Below are 17,698 nucleotides of genomic sequence, written 5' to 3'. Positions count from 1 at the left end.
CCTCCTGGCAATCCAGTTCCAGGAATTCAATCCCTGTTGTGCTTCCATGTACCCGAGTTCCCATCTTGACAGCCTGCTCAGGCTCCCAAGGTTTGGGGCCCCACCTTGCTCTGGTTCTACCCCTGAGCTCCCTGGTGATAAACATCTGTCTTCTCTGGTCTCTGAATGCTGCTCATTCTCCACTGCTGAAGTATATTTGCCTGTGGGAAATCCATGTTACCGAAGGCTGGAATTTCCAGTCCCAGTCACTTGATAAATTGCCACGTATGGTTTGACATTTCGCTTTCTGGATTTCTAGTTTAGCCCATCGCCTACTGCTTCAATCTGCCCCTTCTTTACCTCTTCCTGGCAGGATTGTTTAATTGTAGGTTCTGGATTTTACCACTCATTCAGATTCCTCCTACCTCTGCTGCATTGAGTCCTTTGCACAGAGGAAGACGTCAATAAATATATGCCCCAGACTGAAGGACTCTATAATGCTGGTTTCCAGGCTAGGAACATGTGGACCATTCTCCTAGACTTAGTCTAGGAAATGTTCTTTAAAACTATACAGTGATGCCTACTGTTATGGGTTGAAGTGTGTCCTCTCCAAAAAGGTATGTTGAAATCCTAGCCCCTGGTATCCAAGAACGTAATCCTATTTGGAAATAGGGTCATTGCAGGTGTAATTAGTTAAAATGAGGTCATTCGGAGTAGTGGAATACAGTGGGCCCTTAATCCAATATGACTGGTGTCCTTATAAGAGAGGGTCACGTGAAGGCAGAGAAATAAAGGGAGACCATGTGACGTTGGAGGCAGAGATTGGAATGATGCACCTATAAGCCGAGGAGCACCAAAGATCACTGGCAAACCACTAGAAGGTAGAAGAGGCAAGGGAAGGATCCTCCCCTCTAGGTCTCAGAGGGAGCCTGATCCTGCTGACACCTTGATTTCAGACTTCTAGTGTCCAGAGCTGTGGGAAAAGTTCCTGTTGTTTTAAGCCACTCATTTTGTGGCACTTCGTTGTGACCTCCCTAGGGGACGAATACACCTAGGCAGCCCCTCACAGACCCCTTATCAGACACAGAGTATGCACATAAGTGTGCAGCTGCCTGCTCACTGAGGAGGCTGCCCCATCAGATTCTCTGTGGGTGAAGACTCAGCAGACACATGGGCAGGCTTGACCCTAGGCCTTCCCACCAGCTGAACGAGCCTCCAAAAACTAGACAATGGCTTCCAGATATATAAGGAATATTTACATACACCAGGAGGTGGTGTACATACACATTAAGGCACACCAGACTGATCTCAACAGGGAGCTCAATCAGGAATAGAAAAAAATACACCCTCATTAGAGAAGCCAGATGGCCCTGAGTCTGATCCACAAACAGAAGTGAAAGCAAAGTTATGTATCCCTAACATCAGAAGTTTTGGCTGGGTGGATGGATAGAGAAAGAAGGCGTCGGAACAGGAAGGCACCTATTTTTAGTAGTCAGAACTCCTGGGGTCCTAATGTTGCCAGAAGTGCATTTTCATCTTTGGTCCTTCGTATTTTTTTTTTTTTTTTTTTAAAGATTTTATTTATTTATTTGACAGAGAGAGACACAGCGAGAGAGGGAACACAAGCAGGGGGAGTGGGAGAGAGAGAAGCAGGCTTCCCGCCGAGCAGGGAGCCCGATGTGGGGCTCGATCCCAGGACCCCGGGATCATGACCTTAGCCGAAGGCAGACGCTTAACGACTGAGCCACCCAGGTGCCCCACCTTCGTATTTATTTTTGGCAGTATTCTAAGTTGGCCTCCTGGCCACGGCTAAAAGAGGCCGAGAATCTCTGCGAGAGCGTGAGAGCACACAGGAGTGCCTCCCCGGCCCGGGAGAAGACGCTGCTGCACCGCACTGTCCCACCATCGCCATGGGCGCCTCCCGCGCGGCCTCGGGGCAGGAGACCTGGGAGCACAGACCTCCTGCGCGCTGGGAGCTAGAGGACAGCGCTAAATAGTTATTCAGAGATATGGACTGGTTTTGGCCTTTAGTTGCTAAGCATCAAATGAGGTAGAAAAAAGGCTAGAGGTGGGAAAAGGGACACGGGGAAAGCAAAGTAACTGAGAAAGACTCCAGAGAGCAGCAGAGTGTGTGTGACTTTTTTTTTTTCCAAGATGAGGGAGGCCTGTGCAAATCTGGAAGCAGATGAGGAGATTGTGAAGCTGCTGGAAAAAGAAAGGTAACTAAAAGTCAAGACCCCCAGGGGAGCAGGCTTAACTCTGGTTGCTGGAAAGGCGGAATGCCTCCCAAGGTCGCGGTGGAGAGTGGGTGTCGTGAGAATTCCAGGAGGTGACGGAGCGAGTGTGGCGTGTAAGAGCTCCCACAGCCAGGTTCAAACGCCTATCTTTGGGCAAATTATCTACCTCTCTGGGTTTCTGTTTCTTCATCTATAAAATCGGCACAATAACCGTTCCTACTTCCTGCGGTTTTGAGAATCTGACGAATTAATACGATTAAAATGCTTATGACAACATCTGCCACGTAGTAAGTTCTCAATAAGCTTAGCGACTTCCATTATCGCTGTTCTTTAGAGCAGCAGTGTCTGGCACAGAATGACCTTTTCCCATTTTTTTAAAGATAATTTTTTTTAAAAGATTTTTTATTTTTTATTTGACAGAGAGCACAAGCAGGGGGAGTGGCAGGCAGAGGGAGAGGGAGAAGCAGGCTCCCCACTGAGCAGGGAGCCCAATGCGGGGACTCGATCCCCGGACCCTGGGATCATGACCTGAGCCGAAGGCAGTCGCTTACCGTCTGAGCCACCCAGGCGCCCCTAAAGATAATTTTTTTAAGAGCCAGTTTAGGTTCACAGCAAAACTGAGAGAAAGTAAAGATTTCCCATCTATCTTGCCCAGAATGACTTAGCAAATGTTGGATAACACCTAGTGTTCTTGATGTAGTTATTCTAGACTCACATTACTTTCTGATATTGAAAATAAGAAGCTTTTGGGAAATTCCAAGTTCCACAGAAACAAAGACTATCAAAAAAAAAAAAAGAAAGAAAGAAAGAAAGTAAGAAAGAGAGAGAGAGAGAGAGAGAAAGTAAGAGAGAGAGAAGAAAGAAAGAGGAAAGGGGTCTCCCTTCAACAACAGAATAATTCAGAGACAACAATAAGACCTTGAGATTCTAAGAAAGAAGCTGCTTCAAAGTTAGAATAGCTTCCATTCACTCTAGAGGGCTAACTGCTCCTGTCTGAATAAACCAAAGCAGAATGGGTCAGTTGTGCTCAGTCATTTTTGCCGTGATTTTGAGCTGGGGACCAGAAATATTCCTCAAAAGTAAAAAAATGTAATGGGCAGACTGAAAGGGAGTGAGGGCATGTGAATAGGAAGAAAGGAGAATACTGCCTCTTGCTGATGAATGGCCACCAAGCAGAGATGCTCCAGGGGATGAGAAGATGCCCAGTCCCCACAAGCAGACTGAGACTCACAGACAGACTATAGAGTGACAGCTGAGGACAACTAGTCTTACTGAGAGGCCAGTTAGCCACCAGCCAAGCTGAGCCGTAGACTGTCCCCAAGGATGGAATGCACTCCAGCAAGGGCTGGTTAGGGCACAGGGGAGGGATCTCAGGAGGCACAGGGTCCTCTGTGGAAAGGAAAGGAAAGTACTACCAAGGCCATGAAAGAGGGAAGGTCGGCAAAAATGTTTAGGGTCGGGATGAGAAGAAACCTCTTATCTTAGAGCCAGCTCTCAGGACAAAAGGCACAGGAAAGGGGCTAGCTACAGAAACACAGGCCCTACTGCCGGATAAGGGAGGACTGGATGCAGCTATTGGAATGGACAGAGAGTCTGACTAATCTAGGGAGCGATATGGCCCCAAATGATCTGGTCTGTGATTTAGGTTATATTTGTATGAGAACAATTCAGACATTTTTATCTCATCACCTTAAGTTTTACTTGAATTTGGTTTTACCTTGTTTTCACTCTGAGAGTTCCTTATGATTTTTTTTTTTAAGATTTATTTATTTATTAGAGAGAGAGAGAGAAAACGAGTGGGAGGGGCAGAGGCAGAGGGAGAGAGAATTCCAAGCAGACTCTGCGCTGAGTGTGGAGCCTGATGTGGGGCTCGATCCCATGACCCTGAGATCACACCCTGAGCAGAAACCAAGAGTCAGACACTCAACTGACTATGCCACCCAGGCGCCCTGAGAGTTCCTTATGTTTTAACTGCATGTTGGTATCTCAAGAAGATGTGTCCACCCTCACTGCAGGCTAACAGTAGTAAAGATAGTTTCCATGTTCAGGGTCTCCAGGAGACCGCTGGGAAATAGCCGATCTATCCTGCCCTTGCCTTGGGAAACTCATTATAGGCTTTCTAATTTTCTAAGAAAAGCAAAAGAACACCCAAAGCTGAATGTTTTTTGGGATTTGTATGAGACCTGAGAGGACAAAAGGAAGAAGACAGTAGGTCTGGGATTTAATTTGTCTTCAGGCTCTACTCCTGACTTAAAAAGCCAAAATTACTGTTGGCAGAACATGAAACTTGTATGATTTCCTAAATTTGTACAGCTGACCGCCCAAACAGCACTCTTAGCTCAATAACGAAAAACTCAGGGCAGCAGAACACCAATTACAAGCTTGTCCGTCAAGCAGCACCATGTCACTAGAGCTGGTAACAAATGGCCCCAACTCCCAGCATTTCCATGAGGTTCTACAAACAGCAGCTGCACAGGCCAGCAGGTCAATTCTTAACCCTTAATTCTAGTACATGTGCTGCCCAAACAAGCCCTTAACCACTCACTCTAGAAGCCCCTGATTCACAGCCACAAACGAAGTGCTGTAAAATTTACAAATGAAAAGTGAGGATTCCTGGTGGCAATGTATTTAACACAGCCAAGTTTAACACACCCTGTTTCTTAATCTTTTTCCAAATGATGACGAAAAAATGGTTCTTTTGTCCTGAGCTAAAAATTATAAGGCCAATTATATTCTCAAAGGCATTCTTGTGGCATCTAAAAATAGGGATTTATGGGAGGGAAGAGCAGATCTGGCAACACCTCTTGATTTCTTAATTTTAGACCTGAGTCTTCAATAAATTCTAATTCTCTTCTGACATTTGTTTGACCTTATTATCTCAGGACCCAAAGAGAATGATGGAGCATCATTGACAGATCCAATCTATGCTGCCTAAATTCATTAGTGTTTAGAGAAAATGCCAAAATAAATACACCCAAGAGTGCGGGTAGGTGAGAATTCATTCTACCTACCAAACCTCCTTGCATCAGTGAGTTCAGGTGCCATTTCCAAAGAAAGGGAAAGGACCTGATTTTAAAGACAAGTCCATGGCTATTTGAAATTAAGTTGGTACCAATTTTTTTGAAGACTGCTAAAAATTAAAGAATTTAATTTCATTAAAAAAAGTCCAATCTAGGTCAGCTATATAGTTAAAGCTATTTTTAGTTGAAAGAAGAAGCAACTTGAACAGACGTGGACAGGAATTACAGAAACCCATTGTTCCAAGGAGGCAAATGCTTAAGGCCAATGCTAAGGGTGACGGTAGGATAAGGTATAGGGAAAGTCAATGGGATTAAATATATTTCCTTCTTAGTTACTATTTCAACAGGTCAAGAGGAGGAATTTTAGGGGCACCTGGGTGGCTCAGTTGGTTAGGCATCTGCTCAGGTCATGATCCCCGGGTCCTGGGATAGAGCCCCACATCGGGCTCCCTGCTCAGCGGGGAGTCAGCTTCTCCCTCTCCCTCTGCCCCTCCCCACCGGCTTGTGATCTCTCTCTCACAAATAAATAAGTTTTTAAAAAAAAAAAGAAAAAAGGAGGAAATTTATCTTAGGCATCCCGGCAGATTTCAGAGAGAGAGAGAGGCACCATTCCAGAGTCAGAATCAAAGATGGGGGAAGATACTGGAAAATGAGCACCTGAGTGATAACAAGGTCTGAAAACCACCATGAGAACGGCAAATTGGAGCACACGTAGGACAGATGACAATACAGAGTGGGAGGAAGAAGGATGATGGGATGAGGCTGATGGGCTGCTACTGTTCACTGCTCACTATGGGCCAGGCTCGGTGCGTGTGTAATTTGTATCAACTTAATCAATCTCCACAATGACAGCCCTTAATAATATCCCCACCTTACAGGTGAGGTAATGAGCTTAGATGTGGGCAGGTAACTTGCCTGAAGTCACAGAGCAGAGATCTGAGCCCAGATCTCTCTGACTTCTTCAGCACATGCTGCAGGGCCCTCAGCCCCTGTTGTGTGGAGCTGCCCCTTACTTCTGCAGTAAGAAGTGGTGGGAAAAGCACTAGGCTTGAGGTCACTCGATCCCGGGCCCACAGGGAGGCTCTAACGTGCCCATCTGGCCTCAAAAGGCAGCACAGAGCACACGGGCACTCAGGTCCTCACCTGACGGTGCCACTGAACAGCACTGGCTCTTGAGGAATAATGGACAGCTTGCTTCGGAGGTCAGCAAGGCCAATATCACTGATCCTCACCCCGTCGATCTTGATGCAGCCTCCAGATAACTCCACCAGACGGAAGAGGGCCATCCCCAGAGAGGACTTCCCTGAGGAGCCAAAGACATGCAGAAAAGTAGCTCAATTAGCAAATTTCGTGAAGACAAAAACGGGTTTAATCCCCCCAACCTCTGGGCAAAATCATCTATTTTTCTAGTTCTCTTCAATTATTATTTCATCTGATTAAGATAATGTAGAAAGTGATAGCCAGAAACAGAAACAAATGCACTTTCCTGAGCTACAAGTATATACATTTAAATCACACAGCTTCAGCCTGAGAAGGAGTTTGAGGTACTACCAGGTACTCTTACTTTCGTGAGAATAAATTAGAAAAATGCCTGCGTTTCACCTTAGGAGTGGGTACACGGGCTTTCACGCATCTCAGGCAAAGTGAGGAGAACAGAGTTCTTACAGCAAGGGGCTAGTGGCAAACCAGAGGACAAGATGTTTTCTCTCTCTTCTGTCCCCTTATCATAGGTGAGAGAGAAACAAGACAAGACCCCCCACCATCCTGGGGTAAAAACACAGGGAAGGAGTACATAAGTGGCTGCAGATGACTCTATCATGATAAGGAACTGTGACAGAAGAGCAGGTCTGAGGGGCGCCTGGGTGGCTCAGTCGGTTGAGCACCTGCCTTCAGCTCAGGTGGTGATCCTAGGGTCCTGGGATTGAACCCCGCATCCAGCTCCCTGCTCAGTGGGAAGCCTGTTTCTCCCTCTGCCTCTCCACCATGCTCTCTCTCTCTCAAATAAATAAATAAAATCTTAAAAAAAAAAAAAGGAATCACCATACTGTTAAAAAAAAAAATAGATCAAGTTGTTCCACTTTAACAAAAGATGCTACCCGGACTAGAAGATTTTATAGTCCTCTGGATCTAGATTACCTTCGCACTGACGGCATGTGCTACTAAAAGAGGCCATGAAGTCCTCGCAGTGATGTCCTTGACTAGGGCCATGGCAGAGTCAGGGTCTACAAGTCGCTGAAGAAGCTTGTTTGGATTAGTTTAGACTTTGTAAGTCAGGCTATTTATAATTACTTTATTTTTTCTTATTTTTCTCCTGTCACTACTTATGGTTTAAAAGTCTTTTTTTTTTTTAAGATTTTATTTATTTATTTATTTATTTATTTATTTATTTATTTATTTGAGAGAGAGCATGAGAGGGGGAAGGAGCAGAGGCAGAGGGACAAGCAGACTCCACACTGAGCGTGGACGCAGCGCTCAATCCCATGACCCTGAAATCACGGCCTGAGCCGAAACCAAGAGTCGGACGCTCAACTGACTGAGCCACCCAGGCGTCCCTGGTTTAATAAAGTCTTAATGAATAGTTCAGTCTGTCCCACCTGTATTAAGGATTAAGGGGAATCACAGGAGGGGACATTAGTCAGAGCTTTCAGGACAACAGTCAGAGCTCCCAGTGTACCCCTGGGAGCCCATGTAGCAGAGGGAATTTGAGGGAGAAAGCAAAGGAAGAGCTTTGGGGACAGCCACCCTCCTTGGCTGAACATTCTCCTTGCAGCGTAAAAAACCTACAGACAGTGTACTGTTCTGACATGAAATAATTCCTTCAAATAGGAAGCAGGAAATGGCTTTTTCTTCTCTTCTTAGCAGGTTCTTTCAAGTAAATTGGCCAGAAAAGACACAAGGTTTTTGTTTTGTTTTGTTTTGTTTTTAATGGAAAGAAACAAAGCGAGAAGAGTTTTGATGCCAAGGAAGCATGGAGCCCCCAGAGCTGATGAGAAGTGAACCAGAGAGACTTCTTATATCAGGTAAACCAGTTAGTAAATGAAAACAAGCCTCAATCTTTGAAATGTTATTCAGGAAGGAAAGAGGGAAAGAAATGAATTACTCAAGTCTTGACCCTAGGAATCTAAAGAAGTAATATGATTCTTTTTTTTTTTTTTTTTTTTTAAGATTTTATTTATTTGCGAGAGAGAGAATGAGAGACAGAGAGCATGAGAGGGAGGAGGGTCAGAGGGAGAAGCAGACTCCCTGCTGAGCAGGGAGCCCGATGTGGGACTCGATCCTGGGACTCCAGGATCATGACCTGAGCCGAAGGCAGTCGCTTAACCAACTGAGCCACCCAGGCGCCCAAGAAGTAATATGATTCTAAGTGCAAAGTAAAATGCCTAAATGAGAGCCAATTCTCTATTTCTTTGCAACTGATGTCAGATCAAGAAAATAATTTCTGTCTTCAAAGAACACAGGTTCCTTATTTAGAGCTACGTTAACGTCTGATAAATACAAGGCAACACTGGCATTATGTCACAGACGACTTAAATGTTTTGTGTTTTGACCTCACGGAAATAAGGATATTCACTGCAGTACTACTCATAATAGTGAAAAATCGACAACAACCTCAATGCCCTACAATTGGAGTCCGGTTAAATATAAATTATGATACATCCATAAAATGGAATTTTATATCCTGCTGAATGGAATTCATGTCACAGGCTATTAATTGACATGGAAAAATATTTGGTAGATTTAAAGGCAGGCCATGAGACAGTGTGTGTAAAATGACCCCATTTTCATAAACATATTTGCTAACAGAAAAAGCCTGACAAGGGGCACCTGGGTGGTTTAGTCGGTTGGGCGTCTGCCTTTGGCTCGGGTCATGATCTCAGGATCCTGGGATAGAGTCCCACGTTGGGTTCCCTGCTCAGCACAGAGTCTGCTTCTCCCTCGCCCTCTGCCCCTCCCCCCACTTCTGCACGCACACATGCTCTCTTGCTCGCTCTCTCTCAAATAAATAAATAAATAAAATCTTAAAAAAAAAAAGCCTGAGAAGATACCTACTAAAATATTAACAGTAATTATCTCTAGATAGTGGAGTTATGGGTGCTTTTCCCCTTTTGTACTTCGTATATACTCCAAGTGTTCTGCATTGGAATGTATACTTTTATGATCAGAAAAAGCACTAAGTGTTAAAAAAGCAGGGTTGAGAATACACTGAGAAAATTGGCTTGAGAGAGACCTTAATCATCACTCATTAATATGGAGCTGGTTTGAAGGGATGAGAGTGATAGTCAATAAACAGCAAATCATGGGCCCCACACTTTTAACTCCGATAGGTTCAAATGTTTCTCCAGAGGCCTTTGCTCACTCTTACCTGATCCAGTCCGCCCCACGATGCCAATCTTCTCCTTGGGTTTGATGGTGAAGGACACTTTCTTCAGAACCAGAGGGAGATTTTCTTGGTACCTCATCTCTGCATTCTCAAAGGTCACCTCTCCTTCCTGGGGCCAGTCAGGGGAGGGAGCCTTGTTCTTAATTCTGGCAGGTGCTTCCAAAGAGAGAGTCTGGGGAGACAGGAGTGGCTGGGTCAGACTGACCAGCTTCTGTGGGAGCTGCAAGGCTTTCAAAGAGAAGTAAACGCCAGACAACCACAGCAGCCATACAGAAGCAGCTGCTGCCCTCTTCCCTTCCCATGGAAGATGCCCTTGGCAGTACATGCTTATCACCACTAAACCAGACAGAGTGCGATGGTGACTAACTTCACACTTAGCCATTTACAGCGGCCACAAAGCAGCATGGGGGGGGGGGGCGGGGGGCAGTGGCCTTCCAACTGTTTTCTGTCTTAGGGAACTTCTCCACAAAACTGCCTTGGAGGCCAAGGGTGGGGCATGAGGCCTTCCACGGCTCTTCAAACACAGCCCTTTTTATTGGAATTCTTTCACAATATTCTACTTGAAACAAGATTCCACCATTTGAAAGCCAATCGCCCAAACCCAAAGGAAGGCAACTACCATTTCCTGAACATTTCATCAGATCCTGGCATTCTGACGTATCAGTCACCCCAGGAGACATGGGCTTGAAGCTCAATCTGCCCCCAATCGTGATGTGACCTGGATATATCACTTCTTCACTCTAGGTCTTAAGTTTCTCATCTGCAAGTCATGGGGACTGGATGAGAGAAACGTGGAAATCCATTCAGCTTTAAAAATGCTGTGTAACTGCTTGGGTAATTTTTGTTACCAACAGTCCCACCTTGCAATGTTTGAAAATTCTCTGGCAACTAGTCACGGGACTTTACAGCCTCCTAGGGAAGTGAAAGCCAACAGCTGTGGAGCTCTGGGCAGGGACAGGGGTGGGGCTGGGAGGGCAGGTGGAGACTGACATCTTGAACTCCAAGCTGGAAGGGCTCCGTGCTGGCAGAGGCATCCAGGTTGGGCACTAGCAGTGGGAGCCAGTCCTCAGAAATGTGACTGGTTTGTGCAGGGTCCACTCTACCATGACTGACCATCACCGTGACCTTTTTAGCAAGAGACTCTCACCAACAGCAATTTTAAATCAAACACTACACACCCAGATACTGTCCCCAGACATGAGCACTGGGCAAAGAACCCAACGGATAAATAAAAGGAACAGCTATTAGCAGATATTTATCTGCCACAGATAGCTATCTGCCATTCTTTCTGAGAATAATAATGTATAAGTTTAAGAAATATCCTACACTTAATGAGGTTCATTGTCAAAACAGTTCAGGAAAGCATGTCTGCTGGAAAATGCAGTTTACATAATATGCTAGTTCTCAACTGAAAGGGTAGTTTTTCAAAACTATGTTTCTAAGTCAATTATCTGGAAATTGAGATATATTCTTCCCATGTAAACCATGATATAAATGCTGATAAAGTCTCTGGGCAGTTCACAAAATAGGTAACTCCTCTGAACTGAGTTAAATTTGAGAGTCTTAACTACTTGTGACTCTGCTTCTCTCTATAGAAAACTGCTTTCAGCGTCCCAGCTGGGACATGCTCCGGCCGCAAGACGCTGCCCTGAGGTAGCACTGAAGGGTTACTGAGGGAAGGCAGGAAGAGTCCGTTCATCTCAGTATCAACGAAATTAAACTGGTTTCTAAACTAGGAATGCAGTTTAGAATTAGCCACGGAGCTTCTAAAATGTCAGGAGCCTGGGGCTCACCCCAGATCAACTGTATCAGAATCTCCAGAGATGAGGCCTGCGTCTGTCTCTGCCTAAAGCTCAGCAGGGATACCAATGGCCATCCCTGGTTAAGAACAAGTGAACTAGGGGCGCCTGGGTGGCTCAGTCGTTAAGCGTCTGCCTTTGGCTCAGGTCATGGCTCCAGGGTTCTGGGATCGAGCCCCACATCGGGCTCCCTGCTCAGCAGGAAGCCTGCTTCTCCCTCTCCCGCTCCCCCTGCTTGTGTTCCCTCTCTCGCTGTGTCTCTCTTTGCCAAATAAATAAATAAAATCTTAAAAAAAAAAAAAAAAAAGAACAAGTAAACTAGAATAAGATTTAAAACACTCCATGGTTTTAAACACTGTAAGGAAAATGACCTACATTCTTAATCAGACACAATTCACAAAAATATTTAGAACCTCTTAGGATAATCTCTTCTCCACTCCACACAGGCTGAAGAGACTGCTGGTCCTCGCCTGTGAGAAACAAGCATCCTCCTTGCACCACCACCCGAGGCAGCAAAAGGGTAAAAGGGTCATGAAGAAAGGCTTTCGCGTCCTGACCTGGATGTAGTGGTTGATCCTCTCCACTGAGGTGAAGCGGGCTTCTGTCTCGGATGCCAGTCTGACGGTAAACTGGAACAGCCCGGTTAACTGATAATGGAAGGCAAAATCCAAGAAGGAATTCCTTATGAATACATGTCAGGCCAACGCCAGAAAACGTCTTCCAGCTAGGGGATTACAGCTCAATATACCAACGAACCGGGCACCGGCAGCAGCTGGTTTTACGGACCGAGTCATTCTCTAAATGTTTAACATGATGCCTACTATCCCCCAGTCAATTGCAATTCTCAACAAAGGCAGGTGGCATTGTGGGACGGCTGGCGCTGACTTCCCTGCAGCCAAAGGCTTTCCGTCCATTTTCACATTTCCAGTACACACATCTGCAGCTGAGTAACTTCCGGGCTTCCCGCCGAGCAGCCTGCACCTGCTCTGGCAGTCACAACAAATGGAGATCTATATCGCCCTGTGAGCCACTGATGAGAATGCAGAGCCCCCCGGGCACCTCAGACTGAGGATCCTGAACCACAGTACTTAGAACACCTATTCTCCCCCTGATGATCAAGTAAGTCCGTATAACATGGACAGACATCTTTGGGAATCTGTGAAGATACATTAGCTCTTCTTGGTTTTGCTTCCCTACTTATTTGTTTTGACCTTTCTGACATGGAAAAAATGTCAAACATATACAAGAGTAGAAAGGGCAGTATAATGAACTCCCATGTCCTTAAAAACCTGTCAACTTATAGATAACATTGTTTCATCCACACCACACCACCCATCTGCATTATGTGAAAGCAAATCCCAGACATCCTATCCGTTCATTCTTAAATAATTTAGCTTGTATCTAACACATAAAGACTCTTTAAAAACACAATACCATTGTCCAACACCATGATGACATCTAAAAAATTAGTAATAATTCCTTAACATCTACAAATACTTAGTGCTCAAGTTCCCAACTGTTCTCTGAGCTATTTAAAGACCTTAAACCATCCCTAGGGGCCGGGTCTACATATGTAACAGTTTTGGGAAAATCAGGGGCCTGAAAATAAAATGCATGTAAGAAGCATATTGAGGACACAGTATTTCTTAGAAGACCAGGAAGAGGCCAGAAACGAGAGGGTGGTGAACGTAGAAACCTGTAATTAAGAAACCATTTTCAAAATTGTGTTTATTTATAAATAAATGGCACCTATTTCTTAAACATGTGCAACAGACTTAAATTCCTTTGTTCCTATATAACACACGTACCTCTCTCCCATCCTCCCCACTCCAGCCAAGTCCAGGCTGTTACTAAGAAAGTAGGTGGGCAGAAGCTCTAGGAGTCTCAAAGGCTGAGGGAGAGCCCCCTACCATGCCTCTCCTAGGCCAACACAGAACTCACGTGAGCAAAGGTAATGCTCCATCCCTGAGACTGACCTGGACGGCATAGGAGATGGCAAGACCCGAGTAGGCGGGGGGAATCTGCCCGTGCATGAGAACGATCATCAGCCCGGTGGTGGTGATCAGGGCAATGCTGATCAGGTCCAGCCGCACAGCCAGCCACCGCATTGCACACGTGAACAAGAAGAAAGGACCTTGGTTGTTATCCAGGAGCTCCTGGTACCTGTGAGGGCGAGAGGGCGACAGAACACCTAATAGGCAAACAAAGTACCACACCATCCTGAGAGCGGGTGATGTCAGAGCTCTGGTGAATTATGGATGGAGGACTAACTTTTAAGTACTTCCTGTTTGTCCCTAGGAGAAGGATATGGAAATCTAAGGACTGCAGAGTATTCCAGGCTCTGCACATAGAACAACTTGGGGTTTTCTAGTTTTATTCTTTCAAAGAAACATGTTCAAGACATTAGGGAAAAATACCTATGTTAATGACAGAACAAATGCACAGGGAAAGGAGACCAAATAAAGAGGCTGGTTAAGCTTCAGAAAAATGTCTTAGGTCAGGGGTCCCTTCCTCAAAGAGACAGGCTACATAGGCAAACTGCAGAAATGCCCTAAGACCTGGAAAGATAAACTCGCAGACTTAAAGTGGGAAAGTGGAAAATGTCTGCTGACACACTGCTGTTGGGCAAAATGGTACTTGTTTCCAAGGCCGTGGAGCACAGAACCAGGAAGTAAACCACAGCAAAAAAGACCTGGACAACCTCTGCCATTTAAGGAGCGAGACACTACTGTCCCCAGGGGTCCTAGAGAGATCAGACCCCATCCAAAGGCTCAGGTGTCACATACACATACAATTAGAACGCCTGAGCAGGAAGTCTTGCCAAGCAAATGTGCTTTGCTTTAAAAAAAGAAAATCACTTTTCCTCTTTATATAAGATATTTGGAGAAAAATTAGGAAATGCAGTAAAGAAGAAAATGCAGTGTTCTCACCACTCAGTTAAAACCAGGGTTAATAGTCTGCTGGATCTTCTCCCAGCATTTTTTCCAATATAGTTAAATGTATGTATGTATGTATGTATGTACATACACATGCATGGACTGTATTTTACTGTTCTTCTCTTAAAGTGATGATTATTTTTCTGGGTCATTTAACCTAAACTTTCTTCTTTATTTAAATTCAATCATTAACATATAATGTATTAGTTTCTGAGGTAGAGTTCAGTGATTCATCGGTTGCATATAACACCCAGTACTCATTATATCACGTGCCCTCCTTGATGTCCATCACCCAGTTTTCCCATCGCCCCCACCCCTCTCCCCTCCAGCAACCCACAGTTTTTTACCTATGGTTAAGAGTCTCTTGTGGTTTGTCTCCCTCTCTGATTTCGTCGTTTTATTTTTTCCTCTCTTCCCTTATATACATCTGTTTTGTTTCTTAAATTCCACATATGAGTGAGATCCTATAATTGTCTTTCTCTGGTTGACTTATTTTGCTTAGCATAATACCTTCTAGTTCCAGCCACGTCATTGCAAATGGCAAGATTTCATTCTTTTTGATGGCTGAGTAGTATTCCATTACATATATATATATATATATATATATATATATATATATATATATATGCCACATCTTCTTTATCCATTCATCTGTCGATGGACATCTGGGTTCTTTCCATAGTTTGGCTATTGTGGAAATTGCTGCTATAAACATTGGGGTGCATGTGCCCCTTCGGATCACTACACTTGTATCTTTGGGATAAATACCCAGTAATGCAATTGCTGGGTCATAGGGTAGCTCTATTTTCAACTTTTTGAGGCCTTTTTTTTCTTTTTTGAGATGGAGAGAGAGAGAACTAGTGGCGGTGGGGGGTGGAGGGAGAGGGAGAGAGAGAATCCCAAGCAGGCTCTAGGCCCAACTCAGAGCCAGACATGGGGCTTGGTCTCAAGATCATGACCTGAGCCAAAATTAAGAGTCAGATACTCAACCAACTGAGCCACCCAAGCGCCCCTAAACTAAACTTTCTATTTAGATTTTCTTTTTAAAATTACTTACTTAATTTTTGGAACAGACATTAGTTTTTGGAATAGACAATTTACACATAGGATAGAATATTTAGACAGCATAAAAAGTTTTACCATGAGAAGTCAGTTTTTCTCCTGCCCATCCACCAGCTACTCAGTTTCCCTTTCCAGTGGAAACTAGTACTTCCTTGTGTATCCTTTCGGAGATTTTCTAAATGTTATATGTACAAACACATACCTAAAAGGGATCATATCATACACCCACATCTGTACCTTGCTCTTTCACTAATGTATTTTAGAGATCATTCCATATCAGTACCTATAGAACTGTCTCATTTTTTTAAGATTTATTTATTTATTTATTTGAGAGGGAGAGTGAGAGAGAGCGTGTGGTGGGGAGGGGCAGTGGGAGAGGGAGAAAGAATCTCCAGCAGACTCCCTGTTGAGCACAGAGCCCGATGCAGGGCTCGATCTCACGACCCTGAGATTATGACTTGAGCCGAAATCAAGAGTCAGATGCTTAACCAACTGAGTCATCAAGGCGCCCCTGTCTCATTCTTTTTAAGGGCCACATAATATTCTTATTTAACCAGCTCTCTCTTGAAGAACATTTAAATTAGTTCCAATCTCTTGTTAATACAAATCTCAATGACTGTGTACATAAATTTGTCATCTAAACAATATTCAGCAGATAACATAAAATGTCAGTTTAATGTCAATGACCATCACTGTTACAAAAAAAAGAAAGAAAAAAGAAAAACTCCTTCAAATATAGCCATTTAGAGTCCAAAGCCAATAGACTCCAAACCTGTATTTTTGTCTTCTCATTTGCTTATTAGAAAGGAGTTCCAGCAAGTGAGTAAATTTTAATCAGAGACCATTACATCACTTGGTAATGAGCTTTATAATCCCCAGCTCTGGCCTTGAAGGGCCTCTTAGACTTATTAAATGCTGGTATGTTGACTCCCCTTTGAACCCTCCGGCCGCCATCAACACTGACCTGTGCAGAAATTCCTGCCCTTTGTTGTAGGCGTGGATGGTGGCAAGGCCCTGTATGCTGGATGTGATGTGGGAGAGGAAAGGGGACTGTGTGATGTTGTCCAGACGCTTCAGCTCTCGAATCAGGACCCTAGAGAGAGAATGAGTTCTGTGTCACAGCAGTAGACAAACAACCCTGGCTTCATCGCTGGGAGATGTGAACACTTCTTGTTTACCTGGAGACAATGTGCAGAACTGAAAAGAGGATGAAGAGGGGCCCCACCGCCACCAGGAACCACGGGAAAACTCCGGCGATCATACCAACACAGAAGAACACCAGGATGACATTTTGGATGAACATCTCAGCCTGGAATGGCAGGCGCACATCGACTGGGGAAACCACAAGGGAGCAAGGATCAGACTGCTGGGACCCATAAACAGGGAGAGTGCGACCAAAAATTTTTAAAAAACACAAAGAGGTTCCACAAATTCTCGATTTCAAATGTGTGTGTTGTCTTTTAAATCAAAGAAAAATCTAGAAACCTGCTTGATCTCATTTTTCTTGTCCCAAGGAAATCTAAGTGGTCTTTCTCCCCCAGGTCCTCTCCTGGGTTTATGAGGCTACCCAACCCCTTTAAACAATTTTCCCTTTAAAAGTCATATACTTTTGTTGTAAAATATTTGGAAAATAAATAGGCAAGAAGGAAACATAGTCTTTAGTCTTACCCATAACAATAAACTGCTGCTAACATTTGAGAAATTTTTCATTATGGAAAAATTTAAACATACACAAAAATCAAAAGAATGTAGAACCTTCAAAAGTTATCAGTATTTTTTTCATCTTCTCTAGAAGGGCTATCTCCTCCTCCCACTTTTTTTTTTTTTGGCTGGAGTATTTTCATAAAAATCCCAGACATGTTGATATCACTGATTTTTTCCTTTCCACCTTTCCTCCATTTGTGTGTGTGTGTGTACGCATCAGTTCTGTGTATCAGTGATGGTTCTGATCCCTTGTTATCTCTGGCCATGGCTTTACATTGGCTTTATCAACATCTGAAACAAACTCCTGTGGAGGCGGCCCAGGGCGACAGTTAAAAGCATTAGCTCGAGGCTAAAAAGATCTGGGCTCAATTCCCAGTTTTGTTATCTAATAGCTATGTAATCTTGGGCAAGTTATTTAACCTTTCTAGACATCAGCTTTCCCATGCATTCAGTGGGTGAATCAATACCCATCCCATAGGGCTCCTGTGAGGATGAGGATAACGTATCTAGCACACTGCTGGTTACACAGGAAGCCCTCAATAAACGTCAGGTGCCATTACTATCATACTGAGCGATGAGA

The 17,698-nt window shown here is 44.3% G+C and overlaps 1 protein-coding gene across 2 annotated transcripts in view; it reads right to left on the bottom strand.

Moving 5' to 3' along the window:
• The window catches only part of ABCC5 (ATP binding cassette subfamily C member 5), an 85,091-nt gene that overhangs the window by 9,228 nt on the left and 58,165 nt on the right, over nt 1-17,698 (bottom strand). For both annotated transcript variants that reach the window (XM_032407061.1, XM_032407060.1), the window contains exons 21-26: nt 16,593-16,746; nt 16,379-16,507; nt 13,393-13,579; nt 11,974-12,063; nt 9,600-9,789; nt 6,380-6,539 (exon numbers count right to left, since the gene is read on the bottom strand). In XM_032407061.1, the coding sequence (XP_032262952.1) occupies nt 6,380-6,539; nt 9,600-9,789; nt 11,974-12,063; nt 13,393-13,579; nt 16,379-16,507; nt 16,593-16,746 (910 nt within the window). The remainder of the gene's footprint in view (nt 1-6,379; nt 6,540-9,599; nt 9,790-11,973; nt 12,064-13,392; nt 13,580-16,378; nt 16,508-16,592; nt 16,747-17,698) is intronic.

This window comes from Phoca vitulina, unplaced genomic scaffold (assembly GCF_004348235.1).
Source record: "Phoca vitulina isolate PV1807 unplaced genomic scaffold, GSC_HSeal_1.0 scaffold8, whole genome shotgun sequence".
Classification (NCBI taxonomy): Eukaryota; Metazoa; Chordata; class Mammalia; order Carnivora; family Phocidae; genus Phoca; species Phoca vitulina.
This window is presented reverse-complemented; position numbering and strand designations above follow the sequence as displayed.